We start from the raw sequence: 14,961 nt of genomic DNA, 5'->3' as shown, positions 1-14,961 counted from the left end.
TGACTTTTGTAAATCAAACGGCACAGTGGTGCAGCAGTAGCGTTGTCGCCTCAGCAGAAGGTTCTCCGGTTCGATTCTTGGCTGGAGTGCCTTCTGTATGGAGTCTGCATGCCCTCCCTGCATTCATGTGGGTTTTCTCTAGGTAGTCTGTTTTCCTCCCACATTACAAAGACATACAGCTGGAGCATTTCAACCCGGGCCTCTGCTGAAAATTGGCTTTGTTCCAAGTCTGACTTTCCCAGTAAAAAAAAATAATGAAAAATAAATAAATCATTTTATTGAGCATGAAGCATTCTTCTTGTTTTCCTGTCTAATCAACACCTTTGGGGGCCAGTCAATCACTCCAAAACTGTAAGTTAGGACAGAAAGAGCAAATTAGTTTATAACTTGAATTTTGCTCCTAGATGTCAAAGCTATTTTCAGGATTAATTTAAGTCTTCTAAAATATTACTTAGTAAGTTTTATTCACATTTGTTCATGTTTTATTGTTGATCCTTCATCACTTCCCAGATATTTATACAATTCCTCCTGCTCAAGTTTGTTTATACAGTATTCCTGTCCCAAACTGATGTTTTCTTGGTGCTGCAGCTTTCCTGCTTTAAAGGTTGCTTTTGCACATTTATCAAGACCAAATGATATTCTTAAATCATCTGAAAAAGTTTTGACTACTTGCAGTTGTGCTTTCAGTTCCTCATCTGATGAGTTATACAGTTTTAAATCATCGACAAAGAGAAGTTGCGAACTATTTGCACTTTGTTGCTTTCTGGGATCCAAATTATAGCCATGACCCAATCTACTAAGCAGGCAGCTTAATGGGTTAAGGGTAAGGCAAAGGAGCAATGGTGACAGAATAACCCTGATATATCCCCTTTGGACTTTTATCCCTGGAATAATAATTTGTCCTTTATCATGGCTTAACTGCAAAGTGGTTTACCACTGTTTCATGGTCACCGTGATGTAATTTATCAGTGTAGGATGTATCTTATACATTTTTAAGCACTCTTTAATCTATGAATGTGGGATACTATCAAAAGCTTTTTTGTAGTCAATCCATGCCGTACTTGGATTCTTCCCCTTTTTACAGTTCCCACTATGACTTTATTTAACAAGTGATCCTTTGTTCCATATGACTTTCTTTTGTTTCCCTTTTGTTCTGTTGCCATAATTGAGTTTTCTTCTAAATGACTATAAACTTTGTCAGCATAGATTCCAATGTATAGTTTATATATCATCAGAAGGCAAGTTATTGGGCTATAATTTTTAGAGTAGCTTGCAGGTTCACTCTTAAGTAGGAGCATTGTTTTCCGTTAACCAAGTTGTCTGTTTGGGGTGTCCATATAAATGGTTCTTACTCATGACTACATCTTTGTGCAAAGATGTGAATACTTTTAACCAATTAGAGACCTTTCTTAACTTTCTTTCAGTCTGTCAGGCTGTTCATGTCATTTCATATCCTGTACCTTTGAACTTCTTATTCTTTCTTTTACTTATTTTCTTGATTCAGCATGTTTGTTATGTTCCACAGGATCTTCATAAATACCTCTCCAAAATGTATCCATTTCTTCTTTTTTTGGTCGTCTTTCTGTTCTTTTTACATTGTTTCCCAATTCTCTATAAAACTTTTTGGGTCATCAATAAATTGCTTATTTTGTACTTTTCCTTTGTATTTATCTGTGTATCTTCTAAGCTTTTCTGCCTGTGCTGATATTTTTAGTTAATCATTTGCGATAGTGCATGATATATCCTGATCCGTTATAATACTGCACATTGCATGTATCACATCTGAGTATTTTTGTTGATCCGTTCCCTCTTCTGTACTCTTCTAACATTGACACTTCATGTCTTAATTGTTGTATAGATTTCTGTATTCGATACTTCCATGATGGTATTCAATTTCTCCCCTTCCTTTCCCTTACTACCCTGTGTTCTTGTGGTAGAATTTTATCTGTTATTAATTTAGCTACACAGTAATATATCCTGTTTACTTCTGTTATATTGCATGGATCGCTGTGGGCAGTCCTAACTACTGTGTTCATTTGTTTTATCAAACTTTTAACTTTTGGGCTTTTATTGACCTGCAATATATTTCTTTCATTGACCCTAATATGTTTGTCTATCTCTAGTAAGTCAAGCAACTCTTCTCTTAGCTCATTTTCTTCTAAACTGAGGGCACATTTTTTGTTCTCCATTTCCTGCGGGCATTCTATAGAAAGTTCTCTACCATCTTCCTGTGGTACATTCTCTTCAGTTTCATCCTGTCACCTGTTGTGCTGTCATAATGTAACTCACTGGCCTGTCACTCCTCAGCGTTGACTGCATTAGAGTTTCCATACTTTCTTGTTCCTTCCCTTGCTGTCCAGCTTCAAGTGAGCATTTGTACTGGTTTCCTGTGAAAAGTTCCAGAATATCTTAACATAGCAGCTGACCTATTTCTTCCCATTCCACTGGTTTCTCGTTAATTTGGATGGCCATTGTTTTATCTTGCTGTGGTGTTTTCTGAGTTCGATTTTATACAATTAATCCTTCACTTTGCAGGTATTCCATAACCTCAGTTTCTATTTCTTTAACATCTCGATTACTAATCTTCTTTTCCTCCTTGTCTTATTATTTTTGTATTGTAGTTTTCCATGTCTGAATTATTTTGCCTGTTTCTCTTTAAATATCTTAGGTGCTGCTCTTTTTGTATTGATTAGTTTCGCTTTCTCCTTTGCATAAGTATTGCACCATATTAAGTCTCTCTTTCTTTCCTATGTCCATATTTCTTCTTCAAATGTCTCCTGAACTTCCTGTTTCTCCTTACTTTGGGGATTCGTTCCATCATGCAGTGATGTAATCTGTATTAGACCTTCTACACCAAATCCTTCACTTTGTAGGCATTCCATAACTTCAACTTCTGTTTTTTTACTCTACTTTGCTAATCTTCCTTTCTACATTCCTTCTTTGTGATATTATTTTTTTAATTGTGAAATTTTCCATATCTTGGATGTCTTTGTTTGTATTTGTATTTGAATATCTTTGGGGCTGCCTTTTTTGTATTGATTAATTTGGCTTTCGACTTTTCATAAATATTGCACCATATCAAATCTCTTTCCTATGTCCATATTTCTTTTTTATATTTTTGCACTTCCTCAGATGCTTCTTTTTCTAAACAGATCGAAGTTTCTTGGTCTATATAATGTTTTTCACAAATCTGTTGTATTAATGAACACAAGTTTTTATTTGAGGCTTCTGACAGCTTTTTTCTTGTGGAAGTATTTTTCTTTCCTCTAATTTCTCTTCTTAATCTTTTTGTATACCTTGTGTCTGGAATATCTGGGCTTTTTGCATAATAGTAACAATACATCATTTCTTGTCATCAGTAGTCCACTCTATCTTCTATGGCCTATCAGTTTTTGTGGACTGCTACATCCTTCTACAACAGGGAGGCCATCCTTCCCCTGGGCTTGGCCTGGCCCCGTTGTAGGAACATTTCCGTATGTTGAGGATTCTACACTGTCGTTTTTTCCAGTCCTGGCACCAGTGCGCCTACCAGGATTAGGCACTTTTTTTTATCCTGGGTCTTGTGCACCCAGCTGTAATTTTTTTCCTACTTCTGTCCATGATGTATGCTATGTAAAATATAGTCTATATACGGTGTTGTCTTGGTGAGTTTTATTAAAGAACATGTTCCACCTCGTGAAGGTACTCACCAAGACTTGAGGATGAATTCAATTTCCACAAGGCTACTGTCCTTTGCTTGCTTACTTATCTCTCCATTTGGACCCTTTATTCCCCATGTGGGTTTTCTAGTGACCTTGTACGTAAAAGATTATAGATGTTTCTTAATGTTTTCTGTGACTGGATCATGTTATGCGTTCTCTATATTATTATGTATTATTTGATCTATATACTGATCCAAGGATATTTACAAAGTATCTGGCTTCTGTGATAGCCTACTGTGTTTTACAATGTGTTCATTTTTTTCCTTACTGTATTCTACAAGGTATTCACTTTTTTCCTTATTTTGACAATTTTTTACTTTGTAATGACTTTTTCTAAGTTTCAGGAGTCTCTCAGTTGGGTAAGGGATCTCCTGTGCGGAGTGGAATTCAAAGAGAAGCTACCGAAATCTTATTTGACTCCTTCTCACAGGATTGTGTTGCTTGGGTGTCCCTTGGACACCTGAATTCAAACACCTTTTTTTCCTCAGAAAAAAATAGATCTGTTTTTATATCTATTCCTGAGTTTTTTCACTCGAGACTGAGCAAGAGACTTCAAGATTCTGGATTTTATGGCATCTATGATACTCATGATACTTATTGCTCGACTCCACAGGAGAAAAATTCAGTGGTATCTGAAATCTGTATGGTCCCAGCTTCAACATCCCTGACATTTTGGATTCCAGTTTTGGGAGACGTGAAAAGGGAGATTTTGTGGTGTAGACACCATATTTTTCAGAATCCTGGTCTCCTATTCTCCCTTCCTGCTCCAGTATACAACTCAGACTTTGCTTGGGAAGCAGTGTCTGTGGGAATAAAAGTGGAGGGTGTATAGAACAAAAAGACAGACTGGAACACTAAAACATAAATGAGATGTTAGTACTTATAAATGCTGTAAATTTTCTGATCCACGGGGCCTCTTAAAGTGTTTGTAGACATTGGCAAAGTAATTGTGATGCATATAAAAGCAAGAGAGGACTAGATCTTACCCTCATGCAGACTAGCCATGCAGCACAATCTCATTCTACAGGGATATATATATATATATATATATATATATATATATATATATATATATAAAACATTAGAGCAAACTTGTTTGGCAGATGGGCTGAGCAGGACCAAGTCAGACCCTCATGAGAGGAAACTGAATCAGTAGGCCTTTCAAGAATTGGTCCATATGTGGGGTTCACCTCAAATAGATTTGTTTGCCTCCACTCACAGTGGTCATTTGCAAAATTCTGCTCCAGGACTCCATGTAAGAAGGCCTGGAAGACTGTTGAATTTCCTTTCCTTGGACAGGAATGTTCCATCCTTTCCTCTGATATCTAGATTGTAAGGATTCAGAAGGACTACCCAGAGAACACTGTGTTGATTCCCTTTTGGCCCAGGCAACAGTAGTCTCCCTTCTTTTGGAAATGGCCATGAGCAATTACCACTTGCTTCTTACAGACTGGAATAACTCCCACAAGAAGAGGGATACTTTATACATCCTGACCAATAATACCTGTAACTGACTGCCCGGATGATAGAATTTTAGTACCTTTTAGGCACTTTTTTTTTTTTTTTTGCTGAGGACATGCACAGGTGTTGATGTAGACAAGAAAGCCTGTAACTAGAAAATCATATGACAGTAAATGGAAAAGGTTTTCTTGTTGTTGCCAAGAACAAAATTGCCCATTGAGGGCTTGTGTTTCTCTGGTTTGACTGTATTGGTGAGAGTTACTGTCCTATGGCCTGTCATACTGTTCAATAAAGGTTCGTCTATCAGCTGTTTCAGCATGTGTGCCCATGAATTAGTGTTTCAGTGAAACCTTATGTGAAAATGTTTTTGGAAGGGGAATTGCATTAGAAGCCTCATAGGAAACAGGTGGCTCCTCTTTGAGATCTTAATTTTTTTTTTGTTATAAGAACTAACTCTTGCTCCATTTGAACCAGCTCATTATGCTGACTTAAGGGTCTTAACATGGAAAACAATCTAACTAATGATCCACCTGCAAAACCTGGTTGATAACATGGAAGTAAGCTGTTCTGTACATTAATTTAGGCAATAAGTTATTGTGGATTCAGCCTGTCATGGTAACACAAGAGATTTTCAGGTGCAAGAAAAATTTCAGCGGACTGTCTTATCAATAAAATAAAATGCAAAAACAACCTACTTTTTGCTTCAAAAATAAATAATTTGGTATTGAATATGTTATATGTTAAGGAAGTTATACCCAACAAAAAATGTTTATTTAATATTTGACACAGAAGGTGACCGGTACACTTTAAGGCAAACTATGCATTTCCCATTCTTCTTTCCAGATCCTAAAAATGAGAGAGGAAGGATAGTACATACTTTGGATATCCGCAGACAACTCTGGTACTATTTTGACAGAACTAAGTCTTTCAGAACTTCTTATAATTTACCTGTTTCTTATTAAGGTAAGAAAAAAAGGCAACATGCATCAAAACAGAATAATTTCAAAATGGTTCTCATGCTATTTTTGATATACCCACCACAACAAAAAATTCCAGGCAGGATCAAGGCTCACTGTACCAGGGCCTTGGCTTCATCTGTGGCTTTTTGGAAAGGGTTGAAATTTGGAAGTATTCTAGAAGCAGCAACTTGGTCGACTGTGCACACTTTTACAAAGCAGTATAAACTAGATTCCTTCTGCTGATCTAGGACAGGCTTTGCTAGGATCATTTTCCAGGGTCTCTTGAACCCTCATCCTTTCTCCTCTTAATCATATTAAGCTGTGGTAATATTATCTATACAGCTTAGGCTATGACAGCAGTGATCCTTATGAAGAACATAATACACTTCTGTAAGTAAACTTACTATAACAGTAGATGTTTGAATGATCACTGCTGCAGTAGCCAATCCCACCCTCCATTCCCCCTTATTTTTGTATTTTTTTCAATGCCTGGATGTGGACTTTTATTATATTGCCAGCATTGCCCTGATAGGGCTTTGGAATCTGGCCAACTATTATATTCTTAACAGGATATATATAACCCATATGGCTTAGGCTAATGCAGCAGTGATCATTCGAACATCTATTATGGTAAGTTTATTGACACAACTGTACATTTTTTTCTAGTTAGTGCCTTTGTCATTTTAAGTAGGTTTCACTTTAACATGCTTTTCTTTATGGAAGTTGTTCATTACATATTCTGCGACACTTAACTTCTGAGTTAGGTGTAGTATTTAAAGTATTTTACTTTTTTTGTCTTGGTCTGTATAGGTATACTATGTCAAAATGCAATGACAGATTTCCAAAAAAGCATCTTTCTTTGTATGCCATTAAGGTGTATTAGTCTTTGGAAGGTTAAATTCTTTGTTCTCTTTCTAGCACAAACATATTGATTGTCTTGTGTAATTTTTGTTCCTTTTTCTTTTCTGTCATGCTAGCGGCTAGCTCGCACTGGAATCATAATAACTACAAGTGAGGCAATTCTTCTGCAACTGGTTGCTGACAAAGACCATCCCAAATTTAAGGAGGTTCAAAATCTGATCAAGGCAAGTGCGCCAGAGTCAGGGCTACTTTCCAAAGTCTGAAGAGATTACAGGAAATATCGCGTCAGTATTGAGAGAGAGCGAACTGCTTTAAGTGCACAGAAACACTGGCAGCATTATAGAATGATGAAAATTAATGTCACCATTTTATCTGAGAAGCAGCTTGATTATGCTTTATGGATACTGGTGTGTTTGCCATAATGTGTGCTCTTTTTAAAACATAACCGGCTTTTGAGCACTGAAGAGTCTTTATGTTCTGAATGGTGTCAGAAAGTTGAAAAATGAGTGGTGCCTAACCAGTGTTAAGTAGGTAATCATAAAGAGAGTTCCGAAAGGTAATTTATTGTGAAATATTAGCTGTCAGCTTTACAAGCATTACTGTAACCTAACTCTTACATTGATGGAAGAAAGAATGCTTAAAATTTCTTTGTGGTGTACTGTCTATTTAACTGCTTTTAAATGTGTATTAGCAGAAAACATTTGCTACTTTGTCATTTTTAGAAATGTTTTTGACATTAGCAGTGGGGAATACCAGTTTTTTTTTCTGTCAAGTTTAGAATAAGGTAAGTTTGTGTGGTGATCTAACTTGAGTATTGGCTGCACATTCATAATTCTATTATGTATCTTGTGCCTAGCAGAAATTTATATTGCACTGGTCCTGTTGTAAGTGATTTTGGTATGCATTGTTTATAAGTAGTGTAGTCTGTGATTGATTCTTTAATGAACAAAGAACTAAAACTGCTTAAGATGTAGAATGCTATGTACTTGATAACTTTCATCTCAGGCAGTAACTAGATTTGTTATGTTCATGTCCCCAGAAAGATACAAGCTAAATACTATGAGTACAAGATCAAGTACTACTTTGTAGGACAAATCATGTTTATGTACAAGTTAGTTTGTAGGAATGATTGAAGTATCTATGTCAGAGTTTAGTTATGTATGGAAAGATCCATCTTCAAGAGTAAAACTGAATTTAATTTCTAATTATTCCTGCAGATCTTTGCAAAGTAACTGAGACATGAATGTTCATTTTTGTAAATTAAATATGCTGTATCATTAAGGGATAAATCCACATCCTTTTACAGTTTACTGTTAAAATGCACATTTGTTTACAGTTTCATAATTTGTCGTGACCGATGTCTTGCTATTGTGTTTTTGTGCAGATGTACTGCTTCAGTTGGTCAAAAACAATAGGAATTTTGTAATTTTCTTAGACAATGAGTAACTATTTTGGTTATGTGATCCTGACATAAAAAGTTCAGTCTTGGAATCTGTAGCATTATATGCAAAGAATAAATTCACAGCAACTGCAAAACAATTTAGTATTAACACTGGACCTTCTATGAATGCTTTAAAGTAATATTTGTGCACTTAGAAAATAACTTATTTTGTTACAGACATCAATAAAAGAAACATAATATGCACAGTGGTTTTGTAATATTTGTATGTATTGTAGTACAACTGCGGAAATACTGTACATGAGCTGTGAGCATTGTTATTTTGTCATGATTGTGATGTCTGAGTTTTGCTGTAATATATATTTAGGAGAAAGTAATGTATGGATCTTCAGTGACATGCTCCTTTAATGATGATGATGTCACATGCAGTGTATAGCAGGCATTATTACTAGAGCAAACTGCATCAGAATGTACTGTGCTTACAATGCCAGAAAATTATGCAGTTAGTGGACCAAATGGCAGGTAAGTCGTGCAAATATTGTACTCTTTCATTTAAAAAAAAAAAACTGATGTGCTCATTCATAGGCAACAAGTTGATGTTCTTCGTGTTTCACTGTTGCAGTCATCACACTTGTGTTATCTGCCTGCAGGTAGCCCTCAGTCTGCCCGAATACCAGAGACTTAGTATTTCTGCATCAGTTGCTGTCGCTGCAGGACTGACGTCAGGTCGTCAGGGGTATAAAAACAGGCAGCCGACGCCATTACATCAGTTTTTCTTGGGGAGGAGCCCAAAGCAGAAGCAGTTCGCACAAGTGTCAGTCGGCCGCTACCCGAGTTTTTCGTTTACGAATTGAATCATCGTGAAGTGTTCTAAAGCTAAGTACCCCATTGGAGATCCTTTTTTCTTGTTCTAACCGATGTCAGAAAAAGTTAACAATTGTCTTGCCTGTGGAAAGCAAATACCACACCGAGATTATCATTCTTACTGCATCACCTGTTTAGGCCCAGACCAGGACGTGCCTCGCTGTTGGTTTTGTGCCTTGTTCAATGCCCGAACCATTCATCATCGGGCCCTTATTGTCGCTAAATACGTTCATTCTCGATCTCCGCATTCCGAAATGGCTTTGGTAAGCCGTCCGACTACCGATATTCCAAAAAAAGTAAGGATAAACGAGACAGACCACACAGGTCCAAAGCTGCCGATGACGCTTCCATTAAGCTAGTCGCCAGTTCGCCGGTACTCAGTGAGGCGCTTTCACAGCCCCTGATTCCCGCTTCAGTGGATTCGCAGGCCTCTACCGAGACCCATTCGGAGTCCAGTATGCCACGAGACTCTTCTTTGACTATGAAACCTGCGGATGTCTCTACCTTGGATGGGTCCAGAGCCGCTGAGCAGGCACCGGCTTCTGAGGAAGTTCTTTGCACTACCAATGCTCGACACAGACTTCTTTCACTTCTTCAGTTCTGTCTAAAACTACCGAGATTCCAAAGCCAAGAGTACGCGCTACGCCTAGAAAACCAACGACAAAAGTGCATGCACCTGCTCCCTTGCCACAATATCAAATGCTTAAAATGGCAAAAGGCCTTATAATACTGATTAGGGGAAGCCAGCCTTCCCCTGCTAAGAGAAAAAGAGACCAGGCTCCTGCAGCTTCAGCAGACCAAGAGTCTGATGACTCTGAGGCATCTGATTATGAAGACATGCCCTTATCTGCTTATAAGGATTTTGATGCAGAGGAATCCATTCCCTCTGCCTCTCCTCCAGTGGACTTTTCTTTTGGTGAAACCCTACATACTTTAAGAGAGCATTTCCATTGGGAGTGCCAAGACTATCCTCAGTCCAAAAAGAGACTCAGAGAATTTCTAGATTTGCCACAACATAGGCTTTTAGCAATATCCCCAGTCCTGGAAGTTGTTGATGTCTTTATGGAATCCAGTCTTACTCCTGATACTTATCCCCCTGCTCCTAGGAAACCAGACAGGTACTATAGAGTACCTGATTCTCACAAATTCCTTTTCAGAAATCTTACTGCTGATCCAGAGATCATTTCCTAGGGGCCTAAAGATATCAAAGCTACTACAGCTAAGAATCCCACCCCTTTGGACAGGGATTCCAGAGCTTTGGACAAATGGGATAAGAAAGTATATACCTCTGCAACTCTCGCCATTAGGGCTTTGAATTGTCAGTTTCACATGCTGAAGTACCAACAACATATTATGGAAATTATTAAGCAAAAAATAGCAACCTTTACAGACTGTGCAGAAAGCAAAGAATTGCGAGAGCTTATGCATTCTGCAAGCCAAATCAGCAAGCATACATTGCAGTGTGGTTTTTGACGCCCTAGAAGCATCTTGCAGGGCAGCAGTCACTGGTTCTATACTGAGAAGGCATGCTTGGCTTAAGGAGCAGACCTTGCCAGACCATGTCAAATCAAAGTTATTAGATGCTCCTTTGAACAAGACCAATCTGTTTGGCACCAAAGCAGAAGATGTTCTTAAAAAGATGGAAGAAAAAGCTAAATCTATGCAGACAGTTAAAGAATTCTTGCAAGTACAGCCTCCTAGATTCAGTAGACATCGCCCCTCGAAACATTGGTCCTTTCCAGCCCCCTCAAGGCCATCTCAAACTAGACCCAGGGGTAACAGACCACTCAGGGTATGCAGAGATCTAAGCAATTGACTGCCTCCACCTCTAAAGCAGGGAGTGCTAAGCCACCCCCTTGCAGAAAGAATTCCCAATGACTTCTCAACTCCACTCCCCACCTCTGCCCAACTGCTTGTGCCCCTAGGAGGAAAACTTGCCCTTCATGCAAAAAACTGGATTTCCATCACCAAAGAATGATGAGTCCTCAGCATTGTATCCCAGGGGAACAAATTTTACTTCCACTCACTGCCAACCCCAAAAGGGTTCCCAGACCTTCCTCCAAACCAGTGGGCAGAGGCACAAAACCAAGTTCAATCCCTGCTCTCTATAAGGGCAGTTCAGTCTGTTCCTGCGGAACAGACAGGTCAAGGATTCTATTCCAGACTCTTCCTGTTACCCAGAAAAGAGGGCACTTGGCACCCAATCCTAGATCTTTCAATTCTCAACACCTTCCTGTTGGTACCAAAATTCAAAATGCTCACCCTGCAGCAGCTTCCACCTATGCTTGCCAAGGATGCCTGGTTAGTCACCCTAGACTTAACAAGAAACCTATTTGCACATTCCTTTCGCAGCCCCTGATACCCGCTACTTTCGAGTCGCAGGCCCTTACCGAGACCCATGTGGAGTCTGGCACGCCGCGAGATCCTCAAAGTATTGTACCAACGGATGTCTCTCCCTCAGGTGGATCCGGAGCCACTGAGCAGGCACCGGCTTCTGAGAGTGTATTCAGGCCTCAACATTTTTATATAAAACCGACACCAGCTTCAAAATCAAAGACGAAAGCAACTTCTAAAGCTAACAAACTGACGCATGAGCCACATGCACAGGCCTCTATGCCCAAAAAACAAATGATCAAAATGGCTGAAGACCTAATTACCTTGATCAGGGGTTCCCAACCCCCTCCTGATAAGAGGCATAGGCAAGACACTGATTATGAATCTTCAGATCAGGTTTCTATTTCTTCTGATCAGGAATTATCTATAACTCTCTATGAGGATTCTGATGCATTAGAATCTATCCCATCTGCATCACCTCCTGAGGATTATTCATTTGGAGAAACCTTGCATACTTTGAGGGAGCATTTTCACTGGGACAGTCAAGATTTCTCAGAATAAAAAAAAGAGGATCAGGGATTTCCTCCTTCTCCCTCAGCATAGGCCTTTAACCATGCCTCCTGTTTTAGACATTGTGGACGATGTGTTTTCGGAGTCAAGCTTAACTCCAGACTCCTTACCTGCGGCTCCCAGCAAGCCAGACAGGTATTACAGGGTCCCTGACTCACACAAATTTTTATTTAGAAACCCTGCTGCTGACCCCAAAACTATTTCACAGGGTCCAAAGGGGGTTAAGGCCTCAACAGCAAAAAATCCTACCCCCTCTGAGAGATTCAAGGGCACTGGATAGATGGGGAAAGAAGGTTTATACATCTGCAACCTTGGCAGTTAGGGCCTTAAACTGCCAGTTTCATATGCTCAAGTATCAACAACATGTTATGGGATTGCTGAAACAGAAAATTATGTTGATTTCTGAATGTGCAGAAAATAAAGAATTGCAGGAATTATTGCATGCATCAGAACAAGTTGGAAAGCATACTTTGCAATGTGGTTTTGATTCCTTAGAGGCCTCCTGCAGGGCCGCAGTTACTGGATCTGTGATTAGAGGCATGCCTGGCTAAAAGAGCAAAATTTGCCTGATCATGTTAAAGCTAAATTACTGAATGCACCTTTACATCATGATACTCTGTTTAGTATTAAGGCAGAAGAGGTTTTAAAGAAAATGGAGGACAAAGCTAAATCTATGCAAACTGTAAAAGACTTCTTACAAGTGCAGCCACCAAGATTCAGTAGACACTGGCCTACAAAAAATTGGTCCTTTCCTGTGCCCGACAGAGCTCAAAGGGGCAAATCCAGACACCCTAAAGGTTCCAGATACCAGGCACAAGATTCTTACAGGTCAAAGCAATGGGGTGCTTCTACCTCCAAATCTGGAGGAGATGAAGCGCAACCCTACAGAAAACAGTCTCAATGACTTCCCTCTGCCATCACCAAACATTTACCTTTTGGCAGCACCCTTAGGGGAAAAGTTAGCACTTTTTGCTCAAAGTTGGCAGTTAATAACCCAGGACAAGTGGGTGCTAAACATAGTATCTCAGGGATACATATTCCACTTCCATTCTCTGCCAATGGCAAACGGTTGGCCGGATCTGCCAAAAAATCAATGGGCAGAGGCACAGGAACAGGTTACGTCCCTCTTGGATACAAGGGCTATTCAGCCAGTACCAGAACAGGAAAAAGGACAAGGTTTTTATTCAAGACTGTTTTTGGTACCCAGAAAAGACAAGGCCTGGTGCCCAATACTGGACTTATCAATTTTGAACACATACCTGGACATTCCAAAATTCAAAATGCTAACTTTACAGCAGCTTCTGCCCATGCTGGGCAAGAACGCTTGGCTGGTGACATTAGATCTAAAAGAGGCATAACTGCATATCCCAGTAAAGGAATTGTGCAGAAGATACCCCCATTTCAAGGCTGGCTGTATGCATTATCAATTCTCTGCACTGCCCTTTGGCTGATCTACTGCGCCCAGGGTCTTTACAAAGTGTCTGGCACCAGTAATTGCATTTTGCAGACAAAAAAGTATACAAATTTATCCTTACTTGGACGACTGTCTCATTCAAGCAGAGAACAAGGACATTCTTCTTCAGCACCTGGCATTTGTGAAAAGACTTCTAACATGCCTAGGGTACATAATAAACGAAAATAAATCACAACTGGTACCCTCTCAAAAGATAACATTCCTGGGTGCAAGCTTGAATACAACTGCCCAAATGGCTTTCCTCACACCAGACAAAGGCAACTGACTACTTACTTCAAACTGATGGCAACAAAAACCCAGTTATCTGCAAGACAAACTCTGCAGGCTTTGGGGTTCATGGCGTCCTGCATCTTAATGATTCCATATGCAAGACTGCATATGAGGAAACTACAATGGTACCTAAAAAGTCTATGGAGTCAACATTGTCACAGTCTGGAAGCAATGATTCCTTTCATTCCCTGCCTACAACAGGAGTTTCTATGGTGGGCAAAGGCATGTCACCAGAACATGGGATGGGCTTTCACTCTACCCTCTGCCAGCCAAACCTTAACAGATGCATCAGATTATGCATGGGGGGCCCACCTGGGGGGAAGATGCATTCAGGGCATATGGACCCCAAAACAAATGCATCTGCATATCAATCAAAAAGAGATGTTAGCTGTTCAAAATGCCCTGACAGCCTTCAAGGACTTACTTCATCCAGGGCAACTACTGATAAAGACAGACAACACCACGGTTATGTGGTACATAAACAAGCAGGGGGGAACGCACTCATGCTCTCTTTGCAGACTAGCCATGGCACTGTGGGACACAGCCTTGACTTGCCAAGTACATCTTCAAGCTCAATTCCTGCCAGGAAAGCAAAATACTCTGACAGACGATTTAAGTAGAAACCTTATGAACCCTCACGAGTGGAAACTAGATCCACAAGTCCTCAGCATGATAGTAAAGAAATGGGGGAGACCGGACATAGACCTATTTGCCTCTCCTCAAAATTATCAACTGAAAAAATTCTGCACAAGGACTTATCACGGACAAGCATGGAAAGTGGACACCCTATCCTTCAGTTGGAAAAACCTATCAGTTTACGCCTTTCCTCCTTTGCCTCTTCTTCCCAAGGTACTACTAAAAGTCAGACAGGAGAAACCAAAGATGATACTAATTGCCCCAGAATGGTCCCACCAATACTGATATCTTATCCTAAAGAACATGTCTCAATTCCCAGCTTGGTACTTACCTCAAATACCTCACTTACTGTCCCAGCAAAACAATCAAATCCTGCACAATTAGCTCCAAACACTGAACCTGACAGCATGGTTGATCATGTAGTTATTCAAA

At 39.6% G+C, this 14,961-nt stretch overlaps 1 protein-coding gene across 1 annotated transcript in view; it reads left to right on the top strand.

Moving 5' to 3' along the window:
* Positions 1–8,627, top strand: part of ISOC1 (isochorismatase domain containing 1) — a 421,932-nt gene extending 413,305 nt beyond the window's left edge. Inside the window, exon 5 of the mRNA XM_044060807.1 lies at positions 7,099–8,627. Within this exon, the coding sequence (XP_043916742.1) occupies positions 7,099–7,245 (147 nt within the window). The 3' untranslated portion in view covers positions 7,246–8,627. The remainder of the gene's footprint in view (positions 1–7,098) is intronic.
* The last annotated feature ends 6,334 nt before the right edge of the window (positions 8,628–14,961 follow it).

Source organism: Protopterus annectens, chromosome 2.part0 (assembly GCF_019279795.1).
Source record: "Protopterus annectens isolate FY-2018-M chromosome 2.part0, PAN1.0, whole genome shotgun sequence".
In the NCBI taxonomy this organism is placed as follows: Eukaryota; Metazoa; Chordata; order Ceratodontiformes; family Protopteridae; genus Protopterus; species Protopterus annectens.
The sequence above is the reverse complement of the archived record's forward strand: the minus strand, read 5'-3'. Positions and strand labels throughout refer to the sequence as shown.